Here is a 25,593-nt window from a genome sequence, read left to right on the forward strand (position 1 = left end):
GAGACCACTGCTTAAACACGCTTTCTATCACAATTGAAAAACCAATTATAACTTATATTTTATTATCGTTTACAACTTAAACAACAAAGGAGAGGACAGCTAAAGTGGAAACAAATTTACCCTAAGATCTTTCCTGAGGGTTCCATTATTTCAGCAAACAAGAGATTAGAAAATGAAGAAAACGAAAATTGGACTTACCGTGATTTCAATTTTGTTGGCTGTTGTCAAAGCATCAGAAGTTTTCAAGATTTACAGAAGAAAGCCAGAAGGCGTCAGTGGATCAGAAGGGGCAACCGATTCATTCAAGATTCCTTTCTCTTTGTGTCAACTGAATGCAAGTGACGCAGTAAACTGTAAAAAATTCAATGCCAGACCAGTAAGTTATAATTCCGAGAAGTGCTATTGTTCATGTCCTAGCGAAAACAATACTTTTATATTCACTGATGGTCAATGGACATGTCTAAAGAACTCTGCTCTTCGTGTGTTGCTTGGTGAGTACGAGTTTTTGTTTTCTTTCATGGCTACCAACATGTGCAGCGGGACAAGAAAACAACGCTTTCATTTATAAATAAGGGCTCAATCTGCGTAAATGGTTTTAAAACGGAAACAAAAGAGCTCGGTTTAAATTAATGTTTCATTTCTAAAATATAGCTGTTTTGCTTTCCAATACCTTATTAAACTCTTCCACGCTGCAGGAGATATTTGAAATATGCAATGAAACGTCAAATTTTGTACTGTATATCCATAGCTTTTAATTGCTGCTTGCTTCAAATTCCTAGGAGTTACGTCAAAGAGTCAACAGTTTAGACCACCTAGTGCAGTGTCAAATGCTGAAAAAAGGAAAACACAAAGCTCAATTGGCCATCATTTAAAGACTAGTAAAACTTCGTGAAATGCAAGCACTGCACTGATTCAGACGCTTATGCATTCAGCAAAGGTGCTTCGCCCTGCTTTGCTTTAGTCAGCAATCGAAAGAATTACTCTTATCTTTTTCTAATATCACTCTGAGAACAGGCGCTTAATGACGTTATTTTTTGATATTTTTCTTTGTATAAGACTTGTTATTAAAATTACTTTAGAAAGTAAAGAAAATTGGTGGATTTTTTTAAGCGATTGTACCGGCCTAAAGTAGGCTTCATAGGAGGTTACTGTGACTACAGCCACCACGCGGTCGCTTTAAGCTCTCCTAAACTCTTGATACTCTCTAAGCTTTTGTTACCTCGATTTTACCATACAGCAAATATTTAAGTGTTGGTTCCGTTCACATTCAAAGCAGGACCGGCAGAAGTGATATCAGTTGTTGCAACAGATTGACGATTATCCTAACCGGAACCACCAAAATTGGCATTGTAAGATTCTGGGAAACCCAACATACAGTCAAGAGTAAGAAGTTGTTCAGTTAGCAATGGGTTAGGGGAAGAGTTTTTGGGCATTTTCCCAGAATCTCAGTACGCTGATTGCAAAATTGTTTCATTCATTTTCACTTAAGAATGAAAAAGATAACCTAATTTTCTAAAGGTAAAACGTTTTGATGCGCAAAGTTGACTAAGTTACAAGGTTACTTTTCTTTCATTAGTTGGCATGAACTATGATGAAACGAATAAAGTCACTTGTTTGGTGATTCCAATATCACCACCTACTCAGAAGGATATTTTGTTGCGTGCTCTACGTGGGGTCCCGCAAAGCAGAAACTATTTTAAGTTATACATTGTAATGGTTTAATTGGGCATCCGTTGTCTGTAAAGAACAGCTGAACATATCCGTATTCGATCGATCACGTTACTACCCAAAACGGTTTCTTATATTCACGCGTCTTACTGACATCAATGTTCCTCACAAGAGACATGACAATGATCACGATTGTATAATTCATATGTTCAAAATGCATTTTTGGTGACGTCTGAATTTTATAGACATGACTGGAAATCCAAGTGTATGCGAAGGAATGGACAAACAACTTATAAAACCTCTAGGGTCTATACGTGCGAGCACCCATGCATGCTGCGCGCAGTCAGGAATGCATGTTCTTAAGGAATATTTCTTTTTTGTTAGATTCTGTTCAACTTTTTTGATCTAACAATTCAGATCAAGGAGTAAAATACAACTTTGTACGTAATACACGATAGAAAAAGATTTCGAGAAAAAAAAGGACCGTTCCTTTTCAGTCTTTCTGATCATGACCAATAATATATATCTTTGCGTTGGGACTGTACAGTTAATTTGAAATGCCTAGTTTCATCCCTAGGAACATTGTATTGGGGAGCAAGGGTGGCGCAGTGGTGAGAGCGCTCGCCTCCCACCAATGTGGCCCGGGTTCAAATCCCGGCGTCGACGCCATATGTGGGTTGAGTTTGTTGTTGGTTCCCCCCTTGCTCCGAGAGTTTTTTCTCCGGGTACTCCGGTTTTCCCCTCTCCTCGAAACCAACATTTCCAAATTCCAATTCGACCGGGAATGAGGTAGACGAAGAACCACTATGTGGTTGTGCTACCTGCAAATCGTTATTTATTTTATTTATTTATTTATTTTATTTATCTTCTGTGATTTAGTTTTGCGAAATAGTACCAATTCAAAGTAGACAGACTGCAAATTATCTTAGTTGCTAAAAACTATATATCTCGTGCCGCAACTGTTCATCAGTAGGATGCCTACTGAAGGCTCCATTAAATCCTATACCAATTGCAGAACATTTTAGGAGGAGCCACCCACCATGTGAGCACAGTCACGGACAATGTATATGTGAGGAAAATAACGCAAAGTAAAGACGTTAATAAACGAACTAAATGTACACGTCAATTAAATAAATAAAGAAATAATGCGCGCGCTCAAAATAAAATTGTACGCGCACACGTACCGAGATAAAACTGAAATACAACACTATGCAATAAATAAGTAATGTAAGGATACGATGGTGCAATTCAAGCCTGGATTGCTAATCTCATCTCCCGCAGGGCTGCACCATACTTCTCGACGATAAGACCATGGCGACTGAAGAATTTATTAAATGATTTCTAAAGTAAATTGGTTTCAATGGTAGTGCATTTATCTTCGTTTCGGTTTTAGTTTATGTTTACACTAATTGTTTTTATGTTTTATAGGGTATTCTGACTTAAACCACACATACTTTTACCCCGAGAACCAAAGTCCCGATCAATTGGTTATCTTAGACGGCGGTGACGAAAAAAGACTAAAGATATTGTCTTCAAATCAGATGGAAAACTGTGAAGTAGATAACGCGGCTTCGTCATATTTTGGATGCGATGGCGTGAAAGTTTCATTCAGGAGCAATCAATTTGCAATAATCAGTAAAGGACGTTCTGACGCAGATGGTGGTATTCAGTATTTTCTTAAGGTATGAGAATCTTTGTTTTTCTATATGGAACTTCTGTTAAACAAAAAAATGGAGGTTGGGTGGGGGGTGGGGTTGTTCTGGCCGTTGAGGCCTAGTGTTAAAGTGCTATCTTAAACGCCTTAGCTGGCTCAACACTTAGTTAATGGTACAACGTATGTTCGAAAATACGATAGGTGGTGTGTTCGTACGGCTACCCAAGAACAGGATTTCTTTTTTTCTGTTTAGACATTTTTAGATCTTCTTATTTGCTAAGGTAGACTTGTGGTCAGGTGACCAGACACGTGGTAAAGAGACTAAAATTGAGGAAAGTGCACAAATTAAAAACTGTTTGACAACCAATTTCACTGGACCGGACCGGGAAAAATTACTTAGAACTCCATGTAATGTAGCATATGACAATATTTGTTTTGTACTTACAGGTTTATAACAACAGAACAAGTACAGCGGATTTTATAGGAAGAATCATCAGGCTAACAATAAGATGCGACAATGGCCAGGCGAAGCCTTTAAATCGTCAGTATACACGATATTTGTTGTTCAAATACGTGGGGAATGTTACCTGTAAGTTCTATTTATTTTCCTTATTTAATAACACAGGATAAAATCAAAAGATGTATTTTACGAATGATATAGCTAAATGATAGATTTGATAATCATGATACATACACTAATACAATCTGCTAAATACAGTTGACAAAAACTGACTTGCAGGCTTGTTGGTGTTGACTGGAGATGTGTGACGATGCTTTCGTGCATGAATAGTTCAAAATAAGCAAGGATTTAACTTATTTTATGTTATTTCATTTTAACTCTTAAAAATTAATTAAGGAATCGATACTTAGTTCTCAATAGCTTTTGCAATACTGTATTTGTTATAGTAATGCAAATAAAGCTCGTTGTTGTTGCTATTAGCTATAGTTGCTCTTCCTTAGTTATTAGGTACTGTGTGTAGCAGTGTAAGTATTGTTTTGCCTTTACTTCTCTAGGTCCTGTGTCACTCTCGTCACAAGGGCCTTTGGGGACAAGAGCCTTGCACTCACATTCATTGCCATCTACGATGCGGCACATAACAACCGCTACAAAATCAATCAAAACTGACTCTATGCTCTCTTTGCCGACCTTCACTGTCACCACTGTTCCGAGGGAAATCATGTCAACATCGACAGTCACTACTCAGTCAACAATGGTCGGTGCCCCAGCGACTGTTTCCGGAGCCTTATCAACCGTTTCAGCAACTCCTTCTTCCACCTTTGTTATCCAAACAACTGTCGTCCCCTCACTACCAAATACACCTGCCTCTGAAGTGAGTCCTTTATAAGATTAGCATCAATAATAACATTATCAATTTCAAAGAATACTTTGGCCTTGTTCGCCACACAGCGAATGCGGGTAGCGAAAGAAATTTGGCATGTCCAAGTTGGCTACTAAGAATTTCGCCATGGGTTTTCGAGCTCACTTGAAACAGGTCCTTCATTTTGTAAAGCCAGTTTTTTTGGCAACACGATTCGTACTCACTCTCGTTAATCTTTATGGAATGGATACGTGATGACCGATGATTCATTCAGCGTCCAGCTGTTTTTGATACAAAGAGTTAGTTGTTTTAAGGATAGGAAAAATGGAAATAAAACAATTAAAAGGGGAAAAATGTAGAATAATGGCATTCTAAGAATTTGTCTCTTAGTCCCAGATGAATCACTGTCGAGTTAACTAGGCTCCTAGCTCACAACGACTTACCTGACGATATCAGTACTGTTACATGACGTTTTCTTGTCACCTTTTGTTACCAGGTTTCTCCACGGCCTAAATTGGATAGTGAAGGAAGCAGTGACGACAGCACTGCGTTATTACCCAGTGTCAAGGCTGGTATAATAGCGTCAGCTTCAGTTTTATTCATTGTAGTCACCATTAGCTGTCTGATCTGCTGCCGGCGGAAGCTTAAGTAAGTAAACATCTAAATGGAATAATCCGCCCCATGTAAGGGAACCCGGACTCCGTAATGGACGAAATTTTTGCTTGTGGAATCGCGAATCCTGTGTTTTGGAATCTGGAGTACAGCTCAAGGAATCCGGAATCCCACTAACGATTGGAACCCAGAATCCAAGTTCGACTGACAAATACAGGAATCCAGTACCTGAAATTCGAAATCCGAAATTCACAGCGTGGAATCCTTACATGGGGTGAAATAATCACGATTGTTAAAGTGTGCATTCTCCATGAATAAGGATGTAATACGTCTTATAAAGTGCACTACACGCATTTGCCGATCTTTCGTGAAACCAAAATAGTAAATGGACAGTTTAATTTGTATTTGTACCATCCTTTCTATACCAGACACAATTTTGTCATGAACTAGAGCTGCGAGATTTTTCTGAATATATTTCCGTACTGTTGTGTCCGCAGGAAAACGCCAAGTGCAACTACTGTATATACAGATGATGTAAACACAAATAGGGTGAGTGGTGCCACAAACATACAGGTTGTGGCGGAATGTGGCGATAGTTTAGCTTGTTTATCCATTAATCCAGGTTGTTCAAGAGTTGGATAGCGCTAGCTATCCACCCGATAAATCACTTTCCAACGGATCAGTAGTACGAACACCAATTTCTTTATCCACTGGATAGTGATTTATCCAGTGGATAGTGCTTACCCACCTTTTGAATAACAGGAGCATGAAGGAGTATCTTTCTTGTAGTTCACACCAGATGTAAGCCCAGTTATTCTGGGGAAAAAGTAAAAAAGCCAGTCTATTAATTGTCATTTTCTAAGCTAAATCTGAAAATCACTACTAGAGACAAAAATGGTGCATTTTTTTGGCCTTCAGGAAAAGGTTTGAATGAGAAAAGCAGTAAAGTCGTCGTCGGAGGCAATTTTGTGGGGAATTGATTTTGGTATCAAAATAAAAGGAAAATAAAAGTGGTAGATGAAGATTCTGAAGTTATCAATTATCTTTTGATTTTATTTTTAAGGCTTCCGTTGTTTCAAGTCCTCAAATAAACCGCGCATATCAGTCAGACGACCAAGACCTGTACAGAGAACTCAGCTTCCAAGAAGCGCGTAAGTGTCCATACTTTACTGCATGTACAGGGTTAAGGGAGGCCTCTAATCCAAAGTGTTTATTTCACTCTCCCTCGATGGGCATAAAAGGCCGTATTCTCATGATGGTAGACCTGTCTCTCGGGCTAACGTCTCTCAAACCTAAGTAACGATACTTAACAATTATTCCTCGAGTCCGAATGGGCTATTGACTCAGAGGCCATGAGGGAGAGAGGAATAATTGTTTTAGTAAAATCCAACTAGTTGGTCAAAAATATCGAGACAAAACAACTTAGGTAGCAAAAAGCGATTCAGCTGCCACTGTTTTGGTTTTCAAAGCCGGCGCTTTTCGCTACTAGTTGGCTTTAACATATAGCCTAGTATTAACCCAACCAATCAGAACGCAGCATTGATAATAGACCACTAGTTGACCACTAGTTATGAGGGAAGTCCGATCAGACCTGGCAGACGAAAACTTCCTCAAGCGTAGTAGCTTTCAGGAGAGTGTATCGAGAAAGGTCTTTAGGCCTGAATTGAACATAGTGTTTTATTTTGGTACCCTGAATCATTTAAAATCATGGCCAAGTGGCATTTTCTGTGCAAGTACTATAAAATTTGTCCACTGAGTGAGCCCAAATCCGCGGCCGATTTCAGAAGATGGTGTGTAGTCACTTGCTGACATTTAAGTACATTCTTTGCACCGACTGGAAGTCCACTGGATACCCTGAAGGTGCCGAGGTTTTTTCTTTGAAGTAGAGATTACATGCATGATACCAGTGTTAAATACGGACAGGTGTTTCACAAGTGGAGCCTACTGGCGTGTCGGCACTTTAACAAGAGAGGTCCTCTCAAGTCTCATGCGTCTTCTGTCTTCTTAGACAGATGAGTCTTAACTCAGTTACAAATTAAAATGAGCTTTAAAAAGTCAGGATCCACTAAGCTGCGATTAGTAGTACATCAAGGGTTAAATTGCTGTTTTGCCATGAATCGTCTCTTGGCGATAGTTTGAAAAAACATACTTGAGTGGTGTTGTCACATCAGGCCCATTTCTGAACGGCATAACCCCTTCAACTTTCTTCTGATTATACGACAAAAAACATTGATAAGGCAACCAAATTATTCCTTTACTTCAAGCAGTTCATTCGATATGCTTCATTTTGAATCTTTTCAGCAATATATGCCTCGTACCAAAGACAGGATATCCAGCCACGCTCAGCAAACACCAAGGAAGATCACTACGCACAGTTGAACATTCCAGAAGATCAACACATTTATGGGCTTGGAGGAACCGAGGAGTCAACGTATAATGTACTAGGGGAACATGTTTCTGACAGAGGAGTTATATATGAGAATTACGAATTCTCCGAAGAGGAAGAGGCCGACACAGTGTACAATGTCTTAGAGGACCCTTCTGGTGATAGGTCAGAGGGCTCTGATCCTGATGGTGCCATTTGCGAGGATGGTCCCGTTTATAAAAATGTTTCCCGTCAGTCATCTCAAGTTTGCAACACGAGGTCGCATAAGGATTCTGAACTAACAAATGGACTAGTTTATAACAATACGAAAGAGACTCTCTATCACAACGATACAGCGGACGATGATTTTGTTACGAAGGATTATGTGCGTAGCATTCTTAGGACTTTGAGTAGGATTGAGCAATAGTGGGTACAGTAACCAACTCGAAAGCTTGGCTCACTTTTTTCCTTTGTTATGTTTAATTCAATGTATAGTTACGTCTGTTTTTACTTTTTTTCTTATTCTTGTTGTATTGCAATTGAATAAGTGTGAATAAATGAACTTGAACTTGATCCCGAGCCAGGGTCGGTACCTTTGTTGAACCATTACTAACCTATCAAACAGAATGAGTTCTTAACTAAAAGGACCGGTTATGAATTCACAGAGGAACGCTTACTGACTGTGGACAAAAAATCAGCGGAGGACTGCAAAGTTCGCATCAAGCCCTCGCCCCAGGAATCCTGAATCATGGGCTTTGGAATCCGGAATACACGGCGTGGAAACCAGAATCCTAGACTGTCTTTGTTTCTCTTCATGGGACAAAAGGTTCTTCTGTCAACTCCATGTTAACGGCAAAGATGCTGTTCGTTTGTGCTGCTAGTGTATCCGATCATCGTCCAAGATACAGCTAGAAAACCAAAGCAAGATGAACTTTTTCCTGTCTCGAATAAACCTGGCAAAGTTATCGAGTTAAGAGAGTGAGCGGCATTTGTAAGAAAATCCCCCACGAGAGACAAACAGGCATTCTAGATTTTAAAGCATTTGCAAAATAAGGTTATTAGAAGCTGCAGTTATGTCTAATATATGGACAAAAAGCAACCTAAACTGGAAGATACATTGTGTATTTTATAAATTTTAATTCTTAGTTAGGTGTAAGATGCAAAGCGAAATAAATCTCGGCATATTAATCTATAAAGGCCTGTTTAGAGCTTTTTATCTATCATCTTCCTTGAGGAAAGGACACTGTGATTGATACATGCTAAAACGGAACTACTTGAAACTTATCCAGTGTGAGGTTTTCCTTGTGGATTGAACTTTAATTTTTTAATTGAATTCTTCGAAGACTAGGAAAGGACCTATTACGTCACGGTATCAACCGACAAATTCACGATAGTGTCATTTACATCCTCGGAGATCGAGGGACGGTCAGTTGGGTCAGGAAAAACGACGGGGAAAGTTTTCCTCTCTTATTTTAATCCAGATATCCCACCATTGCTATTAAAATAAAGGCCCTAAAGGCTGGCTTACAGAAGCGACGCAAACTGAAACACATGCACAAAGCAAAACCGGTGTGCACACGTTAAACGCAAAAGCAAGAACAGGGAGATACGCGCATTTTAGCTTTTTTAAAGCGTTTGGTTTGTCTCTTTTGCCACCTGTCAAAGGCAAAGGCAAGGACAAATGCAAAGCATGCGCCAACGATTTTGCGCCGGTGCCAGCATTTGCGCTTGAATTTGCTTTGAAGTTGTCCACACGATATTTTCTTGTACTTGTGTTTGCGCTTCCGTTTGCGTCGCTGGTGTGAACCAACCATAATTTACATAAGAAAACAAAAGGATTGTGGTTGTCGTGGTCAGATGACGTCTTCGTGCAAATAGCCCCTGTCTTTCAGTACATTTCCTATACTATAAAGTGACCATTATATTTTACCCACGTCCTCTTTGACTAAGCCTAAAGCAAGCTTAAATTGATAAAAAGAGTTCCACAAAGGGTAATCGATTCAGCTATTCAAGTTTAAGTTCAAGTTCAAGTTCAAGTTCAAGTTCAAGTTTATTGAAGTTCAAGTTTATTAAAAACACTTTTGATACAAGCCATAATTAATCCTTTCCCCACATTAGCCTATAGCTAATCGAGCCGGGAAGGAAAAGAAAAAAGTTATAGACATTGCCAGCCGCAGAAAATCGTGTTTTATGATGATGTACTTTTGAAGAACAGGCAAATAAGTTGGAAACGTTTGGAGGTGTTACCTTATTGGATGCATCGTGCATAATAATGTAGATTGTCTTAAAATAGAGAAAATTAAGAGGAAGAATTGAACAGAGGTACAGCGTCGAACCTAAAGGGTTTGAAATGAATCAATCGAAGGGCACGTTTTTGAAGAATCAAAATTTTCTCCAAATTTGTAGGAGCAGATTGGCCCCAGACGGCTATACCATAGGACAAGAAAGGTTGTACAAGAGAACAATATATGTTTAATAAAGTGGAAGAAGGGACAAAATGCCTTTGTCCTGCAAGGATACTTATTGATTTGCTGATTTTGATAGAAATATATGTGATATCATGCGTCCAAGATAATAGGCCATTTGCACTAAGAGGTCATGTGACATCGTTTTTATGGAAATGAAAGCTATATGATTTTTTCTTCAAAAAACGATTAGTGGGTCATATCTTTAACAAAATAATAGTGATCTGGTTTTGCAGTCCTGTACCATTTTCTTAAAATGAGTAAGTTCGTAGCTGGTCACGTGACCAAAATGTGATTTTTAAAATTATGAATTACCTCTTTCTGAACACAAACTTTGGACTTAAACTTCAAGGAAAATGTTGAAAAGTTGATGTGGGAACGTTTACAGCATACCTGAGCGTAACTATCAAACGTTTAACAAGATCTAAGCAAAAAGTAGTTTTGGCCGCCATGTTGGAGGGCAAGAATATGCTGTCCAACATGGCGGCCAATACAAATGATACTACTTTGTTGAAAAATCAAAGTGCCATAAAATATCTCCCTTAAATGCGTTTCCTCTCAAATTTCGGGTGTAAGATGATTTTTGTGTGCTCTGTCAATTTTTGGCATCAGCAAGATTCCAGCTTATTGTTTAAAGAAAGCATTGGTCACGTGACCTCCTAGTGCAAGTGGCCTATTTTGAATCAATAAGGACACCAAGGTATTTTACACATTCTTTCCTTCATGACAGAATCATTAATGATCCTAATTGTATCCACTAATCCACACAGCTTGTGGCGGTTTTTTTTAAGTATTTGCGTACTCAACACACCTTTTCCCCTTCCTAATGATATACCAAAGAAGGAAATTCAAAATGTCAGGATACCAATTGAACCGTACCGTAACGATAATATGCGTAACTTTACATAACGTTTGACGTTGTTGAATTTCCTGAAACTGACACGATCTTCATAATGCTGCAGCCTGCTACCACGTTTACGTTCGAAAGTAAAGCAAGCATGCACTGGTATCATTTTAGATGAACCCTTCATGATATAAAACTTTCACAACAAATGGATATACTTAGGATTGAGTGTACGTTGTTAATTTTGATTTACATGGCTGCCTTCGCGACTTCAGCCATTTCAAAGATTTTTAGAACAATGCCAAATGCATCAGACGGATGGGAAAGGAGCACAGATAGATTTTTGATTCCTTATACTGTTATTTGTGGAGAACCTGAAGACCACTCTATGAATTGCGAGAATTTCAATGCCAAAAGCGAAAGCAATGACCAGTGGCACTGCTCGTGCCCCAGCGATACCTCTACGTTGTTATTTGCTGCGGGTGAATGGAAATGTGTAATGAATTCAAAAGTTCGGAAATTGCTTGGTGAGTAAGTTTTTGAAGCTTGACTTTATGACCAATATTGAGTCAGTGTATTGATGTTTGTGTTAAGCCGCGTTTAACTATTTTTCTTTGTCGAAATGTACTAACTAATAGCCGCTGTATCAAGGCTATAAATGATCTAAAGATGTTTTTCACATAAAAGACTTGTATGGTAGGACATTAAAAGTCGTCGTTTTGTCTATACGTATTCTTACTGTCCAAAAACTGCTGTTTCAAGTTTAAACTTCATGTCAAAGAAAAACATGTTATACTATATTGTTTTTGTTAATGTGATATTGTTTTAGAGTGAACTGTAGCAAGCTGCGTGACGAACTACGCTATTTGACTTGTATATTTTTGGGGGATACCAATATTAGTAAATAAAGCAATAAACTACTTCTTCGAACTCGCGTGGCAAATCCAAAAAACCTCAACGTACATACCTCAAATGTTATAGAAGGTAGTATTACTTTACTCTACGTCCTTATTAATCAACAGAAACTCTTTTGAACAAATAAAAAACGCGCTACTGCTTTTGTTGCTAAACTTTTCCATCGTAGAACATAATGTATTGATCAAGGACATTTTATATGACAGAAGTGGAATGATTGTTGAACACGTTGAGCTGAAGATTTAAACTGGACTGTTCAAAAAAATCGATTATAACTGACCGACTAAATAGCTAAATAATGAAAAAAAAAAATTTTAATAAAGTGAAAGAAAAAAATAAGAAAAAAAAAGACGCTTAAAGCCACTGAATATAGTCTGCTTAAATACATCGAGTAGCTGTCTCTTTCTCTCGACTTATGATTCATGATCAGGGGACATTTGTGAAATTATTTATAGGGAGTGCAGACTTAAGAGTTTGAAGCACTGTTAATGATAACTTAGGAGAACTTTCGTGAATCTGCCCCCCCCCCCCTCACTTAACTTTTACCATTTTTTCATTTATGCTTGAGAGAAGTAAATTTAATAAGGATTTAAAAAATGTGCTTTGTGTTTTTGAAATAGACTTTGACAGTCTGAGTTACGCCTTTTTCCAAAATGAAAACAACGACAGTCAACTTCGTTTGTTACGTGCTAATGACAACAGAAGGATCTCTTTGAAAAAGAATTGGAGAAACTGTGCTGTGGACGCAGCTTCATCTTGGTTTATTGGATGTGATGGCGTCATCAAAGGAATCAGTAACAAAGCGTTCAACATATGGCAAGGAAAGGATAGAAAATACTATCTTAAGGTGACAAAATCCTCGAGTTATCTGACATTGTATTAGTTGGCATTGTACTATGCAGGCCTTCTTAATATGTTATTTGCTTCCACGAAAAAGATTTTTAGCACCTTTGTTAACACAAACATTTACAAACCCAGAAACACAAAAGTGAGGGAGTTGTGTGATCTTCGCGCACTTTTAGAAAGAGAATAAGAGCATACCCTCCACCTAAGATTGTTGCTACTTTTGGCCAAGAAAAACGAAGTAACACTGCACTGCTTTACGGATAATTTAGAACATCAGTATAGATTTTAAAAAGCAGTGTATTTGGAGGGGAGTGGTTTTAGCTTTTCCTTACTGAAGGTTTAAGCTGTGGCTTATAAAGAAGGCACGCAGATACTCTTCTAAAAATGTAAATATCGTTTGGTTTGTAGGTGACGAGCAATCCATCTTATACTGATTTACTGAAAGGGAAAATCATCAAAATAACCATCCACTGCACAAAGCCAAACCGCTTCAGGAAGATGCTGCTCAAATTCGAAGGAGCATTAAATTGTAAGCTATGACATTCATAATATTATTTTTCTTCTGATGTAGTCTTTATGTTCCTTACCTCCCAGAATTTCAAAGAAAAATAAGCCAATAGTTAAAAACTAAGACAGCTTATCATTATTAAGTTGCCATCACGCAGAATTTGAAAGTGATTATAGCTAGCTCATCATTTTTTTGCTATTTTTTAAGTACAAATTCCTTTAAAAAACCTTGGTGTAATACAAAGCATATATAAAAAACACTGGGTTTGTGTAGCCAGCTTCTAAAAAAACATTTTATTTTGCTTGAATGCATTATTACGTTGTTATTCTTGTAGGCTCGATTTCCGTACCCAATTTGCCACCGTCAGTCCCAACAACAACGACAATAGAAGAAGCAACAGCGTCATCATCATCATCATCATCATCATCATCATCATCATCATCATCGTCGTCGTCGTCGTCATCGCCGCCATCACCATCCTCAGCCTCATTCTCATCCTCCTCCTCCGCACCATCGCCGTCTTCGTCTTTGTCATCACCATCAACAACAACAACTACTAAAACAACAGCTTCAAAGAGTAATACTCTGTCCTTGGTTAGTGCGTCAGAGACTACTTACACGAGTACTTTGGACATTCCACAGATTATCTCTCACAAAACTATGACTGTATTCACAACACCATCACTAATCTTTGATAGTACACAAAGCTTCTCTAAAAGCCCAGCGACAACTTCCTACAGTCTACAGAGTACTACTACTACTGCAGCCGTGCAATTATTTCACAGTCCATCATCAGTCACTATCTCCACCTCAATCATCTCCATAATCACAACTACGACCTCTATTGGCACACCCGCTTCAAGCAGCGTTGTCCCATCATCGGTCACCATCTCTACATCAGCCATCTCCAAAATCAAACCTACGACCTCTATTGCCACACCTGCGTCAAGTAGCGTTGTTTCTTCCCAGTCGACTTCATCAAAAGTTCAACTGACAAGCTCCGAAATTTCTCCAGCAGATTTTTTTCCATCAACAAAATCAGTTGATCCAGGAAAAAGCCCTCATGTAAGCATTGCATTGATTGTAAAAGTACTAATGCTCCAAGAGTATACGACAATGATACCGATATTATGATAAGGTACCTTGCTGTATAGCATGAACATTTCTAATAATAATAACAAATGATAGGTCACCAGATGTTAGTCACTTATGGAAGGTAAACGTCCATTTATGGTGAAGATTAACTGTTCTGATGAGCATAAAATGACAATTATTTCAACATATATATTCATGTGTCCAGATGTTTAGTATGCCCATAATGCTGAAAATGTCTCACCAAATGTCGATCATTTACCAAAGACGCAGGTTATGGGTCGGAAAACGTTTACGCGAATATCTGGAGTAAAAATCGTATATGTAAAATTAAATGGCAATTAATAATAACCAAGGAAGATTATGACTATGTTTCCACAGGCAATTCTCGCCTTGCGCACACCCTACTATAACGGACAACCCGATTATTGGGACATCAACTATGTAGATCCCGGGGGAAAATAATTTACAGATGATTGACTGAAATATATTCCCGCTATTATGGACTTTAGATAATGATGAAACTGACTCGAGGTCCCTACAGTGTCCTCTGTTGATTGGAATTAGTTTGTTTCACAAGGTGATGCACTGACTGTTTATGTATATTTTTCTTGTGTCCCTTGTAAAGGTTCTCACCAAGTCCTTCCCCGGCCAAGAGAAGCAACACAGTGCAGATGACCCATCCTCCTTAGGAATCATCTCCGGAATCGTTGCCTCCAGTCTACTTATAATCTTTATAATTGTTGGCTTGCTGTTGTACCGACACGGCGGCTTAAGGTATCTGTTATTTTGCATATATGTTTGTGCAACTGATACTTTGTATTGGTTGTCGTTATCAGTGTCATTTTTAAATTTAGAGGAGAAACTAATTGGAAACCCATTGGGAATCAGGAGAAGTATTAGGTTGGCACAAAAGGTTCGCTGGTTATTCCTTTTAAAACTCATCAACATAGCTGGTTCCTGGAGTCGTATTAACAATAGCATTCATTTAATTCAGTACCCGTTCTTGTACCAAAACAAGGAAATGCTCACGTCTCAGAGAAAAAAAATAGAAAAGAAAAGCTTATTACTTGATTGGTTGATTCAGAAATTATGCAACCATAAACAATGTATCGTTATTTTTTTTCAGTGAGATGCCATGTTCAAGAAGGAAGAGAGAGGTAAGCAGCGTGTATAATTCTTTTAGTGAAATAATTACAAGCCGTTGTAATTCATGTTTTTCATTATTATATTTCTGCTCATAGAATTCATCGAGTTCGTCTAAAACAAGCCAAATTAGGATAGCTCATAAACCAGACGGTGATGACCTGTACAATGAGCTCACACTTGAAGGACCGCGTAAGTGTCAAAGTTGCAATATATTTGGAGAAATGTTTCTTTCTGAACATCTGGGGTAAGGTATTAGGCATTCGGGGTTATTCCTGTATCAGGATTTTTCACCTCATCGTACACCTTGTACAGGTCGAATATATAATAGGAGTGCTGGCCTCTTGCAGAAATATAATACGTCTCTAGTAGTCTTTAGTAGTTCTCTAAGCATTACAGAGTTTGTTTTATGTATAAGTAGTGCGATCGAGACAGAGGGTTTGCTATTTCAGTTTCGGTCATTTCGTGGTTATCTTCGAGTGCTGGCTCCGTCTGAAATCGAGCCGGGCCTACCATTTGGAAGTCTATAGTAAACAAGCAATCGAGTTAAACAGCTTGGAAATTTGTTCAATAGACTAAAAAAATGATTTTGTTGTCACTCTTGTATGATGCTGAGTATGCTTTGTATGTTTTCTTATAGCAGCACTGTATGCCTCCACCTACGATATCCCCAACCCTCTATACAGAGACGAGACACTTAGTAGGGATGAGAACCAGACACAACCCGGCATCGATGATCATTTCTACGCTCCCTTAAACTTTCAACAGGGATGCAATATCTATGGACTTGGCAGTAATCAAGATACTAATGACAGCATTTACCAAAATTATGGTGCCGTTTCTATAGAACAACCCATCTACAGCCTTCTAGAAGAATTAACCACAGTACAACCAATGAAAAATCCTACACAAGAGAGCACTGAACCCGTGTACAACGTTCCAGACGAACCAGATCAGGAACTTTCAGAGAATCCCAGTCTTTTTGACTCCATTTTTCCAGAACAGCCAGTTTATAACACTTTAGAAAGCCCTTTTGGATCGGGCGAAGATCCGGAATGTATAAATGAACCAATATATAACGTTTTGGAGGAGGTGTCTCTTCCCAATGATTGCAAACATCAATTTTCTCCTAATAATATCAATACATAATTAAGAGAATAGTTTGTGAGAATTGATAAAATAATCACCTATGGAAAAATGCGTTATCTTTTATCAAATTCTCTTTACTTATTCTTTATGGAAATGTATAGAGATCAGTTTGGAGAATTTGTATGTGGATATTGGTGCTTAAAGGGTTAAAGAAGAGGATGAAGTATAATCAGTATTTTGTTGAAATTTGTGAAGTGTAATGTGCGTGAACTGAATATTGAAATTGTTATAGACACCCTAGCTATGTACTCAGTACTTTCCCACCATTATTTACAACTGACTGGGTACACACGAAGAGCCTTCAAATTTCCCTGAATTCTTAGAGAGCCCGGAGTCATTGACTTGATTCAGGCGACTTTATGTCTAGAGACGTTTGAAAACTGCATCAACTATCGAAGGTTAATGGCTTACGACATCCTAACTTAAGTAACCTGAAAAAACGAAGAATATTTGGTTCATTCCCAGCGTTTCAAGATTATCTGACTGGTAATGCGTAATGTATCATAAATTTTACCAGCAAGTAGTTGAATGATTGCAATGAATGCAGGAATTATCTAATGTTTAGGAGAGTTAATCTAATATGATTCGACGAGAATTCTACGAGAAGTTAACAATATATAGATATTTCTCTGTTCTTTCATTGACAAATTTGGAAACAAATGCATTGGAAAAGTTAACCCTGAAAATTATTTGGGTATGATAGAGATATTAATGTTTATTTAGTGAAATAAACACTATAAAGGTTATAAATAGAGAGTTTACGTTATGAAGAATTAACGCTGATGTGGTATGAACTCTCTCTTATTTAAGGCATTATAGAGAAAAAAAGTATTTTAATCGTTCCTAGTTAAATTTGGTGCTTCCGGTAGCCGAGACAAGTCATATTTCTGCCTCCACATTTGAAAGTTAACAATATAAACAAATGCCATTAAACATATTGTCTCTCCTTCTTTTACGAGGATAAAAAGTGTATTGAACACCTATTCAAGTTTTATAGTTAACGTTTTTCCCACCAGAAAATTACGTCGCTTAAAACGCGCAATGAAAATTCAAAGACACCTGGAGGTAGTGCGTTATAGTTACATCTAGTTGAGCCTATCAACTGAACGAGATTAACAGTGAGTAGGCGTACCTCTTGATCTTCGTGATATTTTTTTGGGGAATAAATCACAGAGTAACCTATCATCATTATTACTGCAATATTAGCAGATAAAAAAATAATAATTTAGAAATCTAACTTAGTTTAGAAAAGAAGGGGTCACGAATGGCTGGAAAGTCAAAGTTAGAGAGCGCGAGTGAGTCTTTTACATGCTAAGATAATAGTCTTTCCTTTAGGAATTCGTCAGCAGAAAATGTAAAAAGAATTTGGTTGCAAGCACACTTAGGCGCTGCACTGGGGAAAGAACTTATTTATTTATTTATTGATTTTAATAAGTTAATGTATTTTCGTCAGTAACTCATCGTCAAATAAAAACAAGAAATTGAGAATACTATTTTCATTTTGTCTCATTTTCTTATTATTGGCTTGGGTCATGCCGATATCTGACGCCTTACAGGTGCATATTTTGTCAGGTGACAATTTTTTAAATTGTATTAAAGGCTTGGGTTATTCTTTACCTATATTTTGTAACCACAAAAAGTTTTGGATAGCTTTTGCCCTATTCTGCTGGCCTTACTGCTCAGTCATATGCGAAGCCAATTTAACTTTGATAGCCTTTTTGATAAGAGGATACAGCTTTTAATATCGAAAGGAACCTTTAAAAAGTTACCCTGGCTTTGGATTGGAGGGTGGATGCATGCACATCCCAGAAAGGCCCAGAGGCAGATGTCCCTTCCCTTAATGAAAAATACTTCCTAAGCGTTTGAATAATAATCCTGAAATGTATCCAAAAGCTGCTTATCATGGCCTGCATTGCAGTTCAATATCTTCGTGCAAACTGGTTGTACATAGCTGTATGCACCTGACATCATTTGAGAGCAAAGCTCTTGGAAGCGAAAGAGGCAAAATTCTTCTGTACACGGTCTTAAAGTCATGATAGTGCCAAATAAAATAAAATAAAGTAAAATGTTGTCCCTCCCCTTGAAGTGGTACTGAGGGCTCAGCGCATTGGAGACAAATGCCTATATACACAATGAAATGACACTTCACGTGCCCTTTGATTGGCGAACGCGGGCCACAATTGATTAATAAAGTGATACAGTGTTATCTGCATAAAGGTATAAACTCTGCTATCTAATACAAAATTATGAAGCTTACAATTACAGAAGACTATTACAACCTTTTTACCTTTCTTATGTACATTAAACTGTACAACTGGTAAAACCACTCTTCATTTTTATTTGCTAATCGTTAGTATCGATACAAATATAGCTCTTTCTACACAAGTACCTTAACGGGAACAATATCATTCAATAATTTCGAACAAGCATAGCACGCGCATGAGAGAGAATACATCTTTCTCAAATTGTTGTCTCCTTTTAACATTGAGTTATTATTATTATCGTCATTGCTGGGCAGTAGAACATCAGGGCTCGGTTGGTGAGCTGTGAATGTTACTCGTAGTATTTGTCGACGACTTTGATGCTGTTAAGAATATTTACATCGTTGGTAACAGTTTTCCAATTTTTGATCGCCTTATCGTTTGGAAATGATTTCGTAATCTACAGAAACAGGTCGCGGACGAATCGAATTTGGAAGAGTTGGGACTCTTTTAGGATTCCATCTTCGACATGTCAAGAAACAACTCAAGGAGATCGATGTGTTCCATTTGCTGCAGATATAGATAGCAAGAGAAACTGTTCTTGTTTGTGTCAATCAGCTGACACTTCCACTTTTGTTTTTCATGAAGGACAATGGACTTGTCTTGAAAATTTCAGAGTTAGAGACCTTCATAGCGGTAAGGCAGAAAATCCATACTGAAGTTGTTGTTAAATGGTAATTTAGAGCCCAGAGATTATCCGCGGTGTTTTCACTGCATTCGATGCATTCTCATTATTTAAAACGCCCTACAAGTCTTGACTTTTATTTCCATCTGGAATTCCAGATGCCATATGAGCAAGCAAAAGCTACATTAAATGCCGATTTATGTATTTTAAACAAATCGCTTTCAATTGTTAAACCTTAATCTTCAATGACCGGAAGGGCAGGAAATATTGCTTTCATCGTAACTGGCAAATAGTGTGTTTTCTAACGGCTGGCCTTTTTAAATTACATTATTAGACTGCGGCAACACTCACTACTTGCTATCAGAGGTAGACCATCTTCCACCTCTTGATGACTGGAAGGGCAGGAATGATTGCTTTTATTTTAATTGTGGGATGGTATGTTTTCTAACGGATAATCATTTTTAAATTCCCAGAACCCTGCGGTAACACTCACTACTTGCTGCCAGAGTTAGACCATCTTCCAGATCCCCCGTTGTCAGCATTGAGTGTGGGTGACGTCATCCCTACTGATATTTTTCACGGTCTGGATATTCAACACTGCGATGTCAATCCCAATTCGTCTTGGTATCTTGGTTGTAATGGGATGCCACTTTATTCGAGTCAGCATCTGCGCAAGATTGGGGAGTTGTTTGCCTTTAAATTTAATAGTACAGCCAGCTCCCAGTACTTTGTTCTCGAGGTATAGTGAAGAGTCAAATGTGTTAGTTGTTCTCTTTGGTCCAATTTAAGAGTTTCTAATTATAGAACGTGGTTTTAGAAATGCTGCTGGACCAATAGAACATCTGATAAAATTGTTTCGATTTCATTTTTTGAGCTTTAAGCTTTTCCGTCTTTAGCCAAATCATCCACTCTTTTCCCCTAAAGTTTGCCGCTAATTTTCTTGCTATTAGTTTTTCATGCTCAAACTTTCTCTTCATGGTTAGTTTTCTATCTAAGACGGGCGCCTCCCTAATTCAACGAACACCTTGAGTCAGCCTCTCTCGTTCTTCGGTTATTTTGTTTTCGACTCGCTAGGGAGTTGACCCTTGGCCAAAGAGCTGTTAACCTTACCATAGGTGTTAACGTCCACATATGTACTCTTATAGTCTGTCTTAACTTAACCTGAGCAATTTCAGAGACTATCTTTAGTTTGCAGCAACCCAGAATATACATAAAGCCGGACGAAGGGTCTTTATCTTAAGTTCGTGCATTAGTAAAATATCTTTGTTCCTTTTTTTAAATGCAAACAATAAACGGTGTATCATCATGTGCTATTATATAGGTCAAACGTGGAGTACAAAACACTGAATTATTACAAGGAAGAGTGATTAACCTTGGCATTCTATGCGACGAACCCGGGGGACATCAATATCACGGCTGCATACAGATCAAATTAAAGGGAAAGTTAACATGTGAGTGATCAAGGATTACCATTGTTCTGTTAATTACTGTTATGAAAGATAAAGTCGAAGTTTGGTCGCTAGGTAACTAGTGAGGTAAAAGTGCAATAAAACCGTCTTAATTTGAGAAGAACGTATCTTCGCAATTTTGAAATAATTTAGTCATAGATATATGTCCTTGGGCGTATAGTGCCATGTGGAAATAGGTTAAGAAAGGTGTGGTGTCTCTGCATGAATAGGGGGTGAAAGCCACTGAAAGACAAACAGTTTGATAATTAGGATAATACCAATAAGTGGAGCGTGCTCTTGGGTGAAAGTTCTGAGTGATATAGTTAAGAATATTTATTAAAACAACAAGTTTGGGACCCGTTAAAGATGCAGGGGAAGGGCAAAAATCATCTAACTCTTTCCTTTTTCTTAAAATAAGGTCCCGTGATGGTGCGCAATTTACAACCGTCTTCATCGGCGACGCCAAAGAACACATCTATCAGAGTGACGTCGGCGTCTTCAAAAATGGGTCGTACAACCTCATTAATTGTTTCTGCATCCTCGACAGGGTCGAACTCTTCAAAAACTATTTCCAGAGCCTCGATTTTAGTTTCTGCAAACTCCACAGGAATTCCCCTAACCTCAACTGGATTCCGTCCAACTTTGATAGCCAGGCAGACTTTTTCCAACTCGTTACAGACCATTCTGGTAGCCCGACACACTGTTACTAGGTCTACATCCTTGCAGTCGAGTTTAGTTTCTGCCAACACGACAGAGTCAGCCTCTTCAAAAATAATTCACACAACCACGATAATAGCTTCTGTAACCTGGACAGTAATACGTTCAACCTCCATGGTGATTCGTCCACCCACAATACCTACACGCAGACTCAAACTCTCTTTTACTCGGTCTATAGTATCGCTGCCGTCTGCAAATCATCCAGCCTCGAAAGTGAATCGTCTATCCTCGATAGATACGCGGATTACATCCAGCACATTACAGACCAGTTTCATATTCCACATTATTTCTCGGTCCAGAGTCTTGCACCAATCGACATTTGTTTTGCCTTCAAGTGTAAGTATACTACTATACTTTATCTAAAGGCAGCTTTTCTCAATTCACCCCTCAGAACTTTCCAGGTTCATCAATAAGTTTCCAAGGCTGTCCTCAGACTTTTCTACTGGTTAAATTCCTCAAACTTTCTTAAGAGGTTTTTTTAAAGTCAAAGATTTGAGGTCATCCTTAAACTTCTTCAGATGAGGGAATCACGTCCAACTCCATCACTTGATAAAGATTCCATGATGGAATCGAAAGCTTGTGTATGCTTATAAGTTTTTAACTCGAGATTTCAGACCTCTTTGCTTTAAATATCATTGCCAGGATTAAGTAACTCTCTCTTCGCTAATATTCCATCAGGGAAATTCCTATATTGATAAAAATGAGATTTCTTCTGATTCACCTGAGTAGAAAACGATCTAACCCAACTCACTCCAAATGGCAGCCAAAGAAAAAACTTACCCCCCAAAAAATAATAATTAAAAAAAAAAAATGCTTTTTATAAAAACCTAACAAATAAATAGTGCTAATGCAAGTGTTTTGTCTAAGAGGTTTTAATTTGATGGTAACACCATTCGGATAACACAAACGAAACAAATAGTCTGGCCATAATTTGGTCTGGCGCCATAACTTGGGGTGAAGTGTAGCTAACCACCCCGTTGATGTATAATTGTGAAGATACCCACTGACAATTTGTCTCCCAAATGCTCGCTAAACAAGAGTGTAAATTCTAGCCTACGAATGAGAGGTTATGGAAGGTTTTGGACATCATAACCATTTACCAACTAGTTTTTAGTTTTCTGATTTAAGAAAAGAGAAAATAATCAAATTTGCTTCGTTGGCATAAAATGTAAGTGTATATCCAATGGACACTAAGTTACTTGTGGCACATTATAAACTTATACTAAGACTAGCCTAGTTTAGAGTAAACAGAGACCCTTTTTTTTTCAGAGAAAACCTAGGATCCGTTATATATTTTTTTCGCCTTTAGGTTCATTTACATCCCAGCCCAAAGGTGGAGGGCGATACAAAAGGCAGGTCATCATCTCTGGGTTTTATTACAGGCATCTCAATATCCATTTTTCTAGCAGTTGTGATCATTGGGATCATAGGGCTCGTATTTCATCTCCGCTGCTATACAGGGTAAGAATTTGTTACATTTATTCCAGTGATATATATTTTCCTATTCTATTATATCGTAAGGTTCCTAAAGTAGCGCCCTTGTGGATTTAGCGTGGATTAAGCCAATTTGTGAGATAATTTGTAGTATGGAAAGGTAAATATGTATATTTATTTGGGATTTTTGAGCTATGGAGACCACAATTACTAACGCTCCATAATTCAGACACCCTCAGCGTTGTTGGAAGGGGTCTTTTCATTTGAAGATTTTTGGGTGGTCATAATTTATTAGTTCCCTGCCTTCAGTACGGGTGATGTTGTTGAATGAAAGTTTACCGTCAGTCAGGGATCTCTGGGAGAAAATGGAGGACCGCCTTTCTCAAAATAACAATCTCTTTCTAGTCTTTACAAGTTTCTCGAAGCGCAAGTTAGGAATCTAAATTCGTGCTAAATCGAGCTCATTTTATTTTCGTAGAAGGTGGTACAATGAAGAGAAGGATCATCAGGTAAGGTGATTATAGTCCTATGCTATAAACAAAAAACATTAAAACAAACGTCGATAATCACTGTCTACATATTATCCCAAAGACGTCTCCCTGTGATTAATTATCATCTTCTTAGTACATGACCCTGGACAACATGTGACCATGGTGGATTTTGATATCTTTGGATTTCTAATTCCATTGGTCAACTTGTTGTATACAAACACTAGCATCCCTACTGGAGAAAGTAGTTATATATCAATAGGCGTTTTCACGCTCTTTACAGAAATAGGCGGGAAAGACAAGTTACTACCTTATGGATTCCGTTGATCCAAAAGTCCAGTACTCTCTGATCAAGGAGGTGCAAGTCAAGACTGAATCTGTAAATATGAATCTGTAAATAAACCGCCTTTTATTTGCCTGTTTTACAGAATACCGTTATGATGAGCGTACATAGAAACTTAGCATTCCGAGAGGATGACGAAAATGAGTACAATTCGCTTACTATCAGAGCAAATGGAATGCGTAAGTAGACACATTAAGGGTTGAATGTGTAATTAGTTTGCGCAATTATAAATAATCTCATCAAAATCAGAAAATCAACTTTGGAGCTGGGTCAATTAATTACACTTCCAGCACTTTTGCTTTTGTTGCATCTAGAATCTGGGAAACCATTCCCTCTGAATTTTTTTGAAAAGAATACCTTATTTATAACCACTTTTATAACGAATACAAACTTTATCTTCCAAAAACCCAGCCCCCCTCCCCCCAAAAAAACATTTAATTTCTCTGCCCGCTAATAATAATCATATCTATAATCTATCATTTTCAATTGTTTTTATCTAAAATTGTTAAGTACGACTGTTGAACCTTTTCATTTTCCTTTCTCCGTTACTTGTAGTTTTAAGTAAATATCTACGCCAGTTGCACGAGCTAGTGAACAGATCGAAAGACTACTAAGCTTCTCTGATCGCTGCCCACATTTTACGTTTCATCTTTTACGCAACTTGCTTTTCTGTTCTTGTAATACATTGTAATGTATGAAGTAACATTTCAATACTACAAAAAATTATAAATCTGTATCTGAATCTGCGTCTTATGATAGCAATTGCTATATGCGATTGGGGCATGACTGCGTCATTGTTAGTAGATAATATATTCAAAGCAAAGCGAAGTCATCTTTAGTCAAAGTCAAAGAAATGCCAAATGTTAATTGGACAATCTAAATACAACGATCATCTTAACAACAAGCATTAATGATTTTTCCCCAGAGCGTTACGCATCTATTTATAGCAGGCCATGTAGTCCGGTTGCATGTGAGGATATTGGCGAAAGTCACATTTACGAGACAATAGATGATCCCGAAGAGGAAAATGTACTCAGCTCTAAAGAACCTGTTCCTGAAAAGAAGATACCGCTGGAAAGATTTGAAAAGCCGGTCAGTAGCAATTTAGAGGCAGAATGCGAGGTTTTTTATCAGCTTCATCAGAAAGATGTGCAAAGTTCTCTCCACGATGGCGCTGTTTCTTCAGGGGGACAGACCCTCGTAGAGGGACATAAGACAAGCAAAACTTCTTATCAGGAGCCAGAGTATCACGTCTTAGAGGAGAATGGTCTTGAAAATATCAGGAACCCATGTGATTGTCACGATTATGGAGCTACCTTAACAGGCAAGCATTCCACATCGGAAGGATCTGCCACGAAGCCTCTCCATGAAGGCCATGAACGAGTGTGCCCTACCTCGGAACTAGCTAATCGCCAGGATGTAGTTGGATTCCAGGTGCCTGCTACCCATTTATTACAAGCAAAATACAAAGACCCAAAGGAGCTTCGCGAACACGAAGAGATTTTAGCGCGTCATAGTTCTCTTTCGTCAGGAGGAAAGTCCAGCGGTGAACTTAATGAGGCTTTTAATTGTAACATGAAACCAGCTTACAAAGTTTTGGAAGGACCCTGTACTCGGATATCAGTGAACCCTCGTGAACCAGTTTTCCCCAAAAGGAGCCAAACAGCTAGTTAATCGGAACAAATCCGCGATGC

At 38.1% G+C, this 25,593-nt stretch overlaps 2 protein-coding genes across 3 annotated transcripts; both read left to right on the forward strand.

Annotated features, from left to right (window-relative positions):
- The first annotated feature begins 3,145 nt into the window (after positions 1 to 3,145).
- LOC140922211 (uncharacterized) lies at positions 3,146 to 8,047 on the forward strand. Of its 2 annotated transcripts, XM_073372194.1 has the most exons (7): positions 3,146 to 3,350; positions 3,770 to 3,911; positions 4,337 to 4,653; positions 5,138 to 5,289; positions 5,751 to 5,802; positions 6,317 to 6,404; positions 7,555 to 8,047. In XM_073372194.1, the coding sequence occupies exons 1-7, from the start codon at positions 3,210 to 3,212 to the stop codon at positions 8,043 to 8,045; spliced, it is 1,383 nt and encodes a 460-aa protein (XP_073228295.1). In that variant the 5' UTR covers positions 3,146 to 3,209; the 3' UTR covers positions 8,046 to 8,047. The 2 variants fall into 2 exon arrangements, with proteins under 2 accessions (XP_073228295.1, XP_073228296.1); XM_073372195.1 differs by lacking the exons at positions 5,138 to 5,289; positions 5,751 to 5,802.
- A 2,917-nt stretch (positions 8,048 to 10,964) lies between these two features.
- Positions 10,965 to 17,751, forward strand: LOC140922526 (uncharacterized). The gene is made up of 9 exons (XM_073372505.1): positions 10,965 to 11,454; positions 12,463 to 12,689; positions 13,097 to 13,217; positions 13,531 to 13,597; positions 13,982 to 14,261; positions 14,890 to 15,065; positions 15,418 to 15,448; positions 15,533 to 15,626; positions 16,075 to 17,751. The coding sequence occupies exons 1-9, from the start codon at positions 11,136 to 11,138 to the stop codon at positions 16,581 to 16,583; spliced, it is 1,824 nt and encodes a 607-aa protein (XP_073228606.1). The 5' UTR covers positions 10,965 to 11,135; the 3' UTR covers positions 16,584 to 17,751.
- The last annotated feature ends 7,842 nt before the right edge of the window (positions 17,752 to 25,593 follow it).

The sequence above is a fragment of the Porites lutea genome, chromosome 13 (assembly GCF_958299795.1).
Source record: "Porites lutea chromosome 13, jaPorLute2.1, whole genome shotgun sequence".
Lineage (NCBI taxonomy): Eukaryota > Metazoa > Cnidaria > Anthozoa > Scleractinia > Poritidae > Porites > Porites lutea.

Excerpts from the sequence above, each read along its gene's own strand:
- LOC140922211 (XM_073372194.1), top strand. The coding sequence starts at position 3,210 with ATGGAAAACTGTGAAGTAGATAACGCGGCTTCGTCATATTTTGGATGC. Across the intron at positions 3,912-4,336 it reads ATACGTGGGGAATGTTACCT|GTCCTGTGTCACTCTCGTCA; the intron begins GTAAGTTCTATT and ends TTACTTCTCTAG. Across the intron at positions 5,803-6,316 it reads ATGATGTAAACACAAATAGG|GCTTCCGTTGTTTCAAGTCC; the intron begins GTGAGTGGTGCC and ends TTTATTTTTAAG.
- LOC140922526 (XM_073372505.1), top strand. The coding sequence starts at position 11,136 with ATGGATATACTTAGGATTGAGTGTACGTTGTTAATTTTGATTTACATG. Across the intron at positions 12,690-13,096 it reads ATAGAAAATACTATCTTAAG|GTGACGAGCAATCCATCTTA; the intron begins GTGACAAAATCC and ends TTTGGTTTGTAG. Across the intron at positions 14,262-14,889 it reads ATCCAGGAAAAAGCCCTCAT|TATATTTTTCTTGTGTCCCT; the intron begins GTAAGCATTGCA and ends TGACTGTTTATG.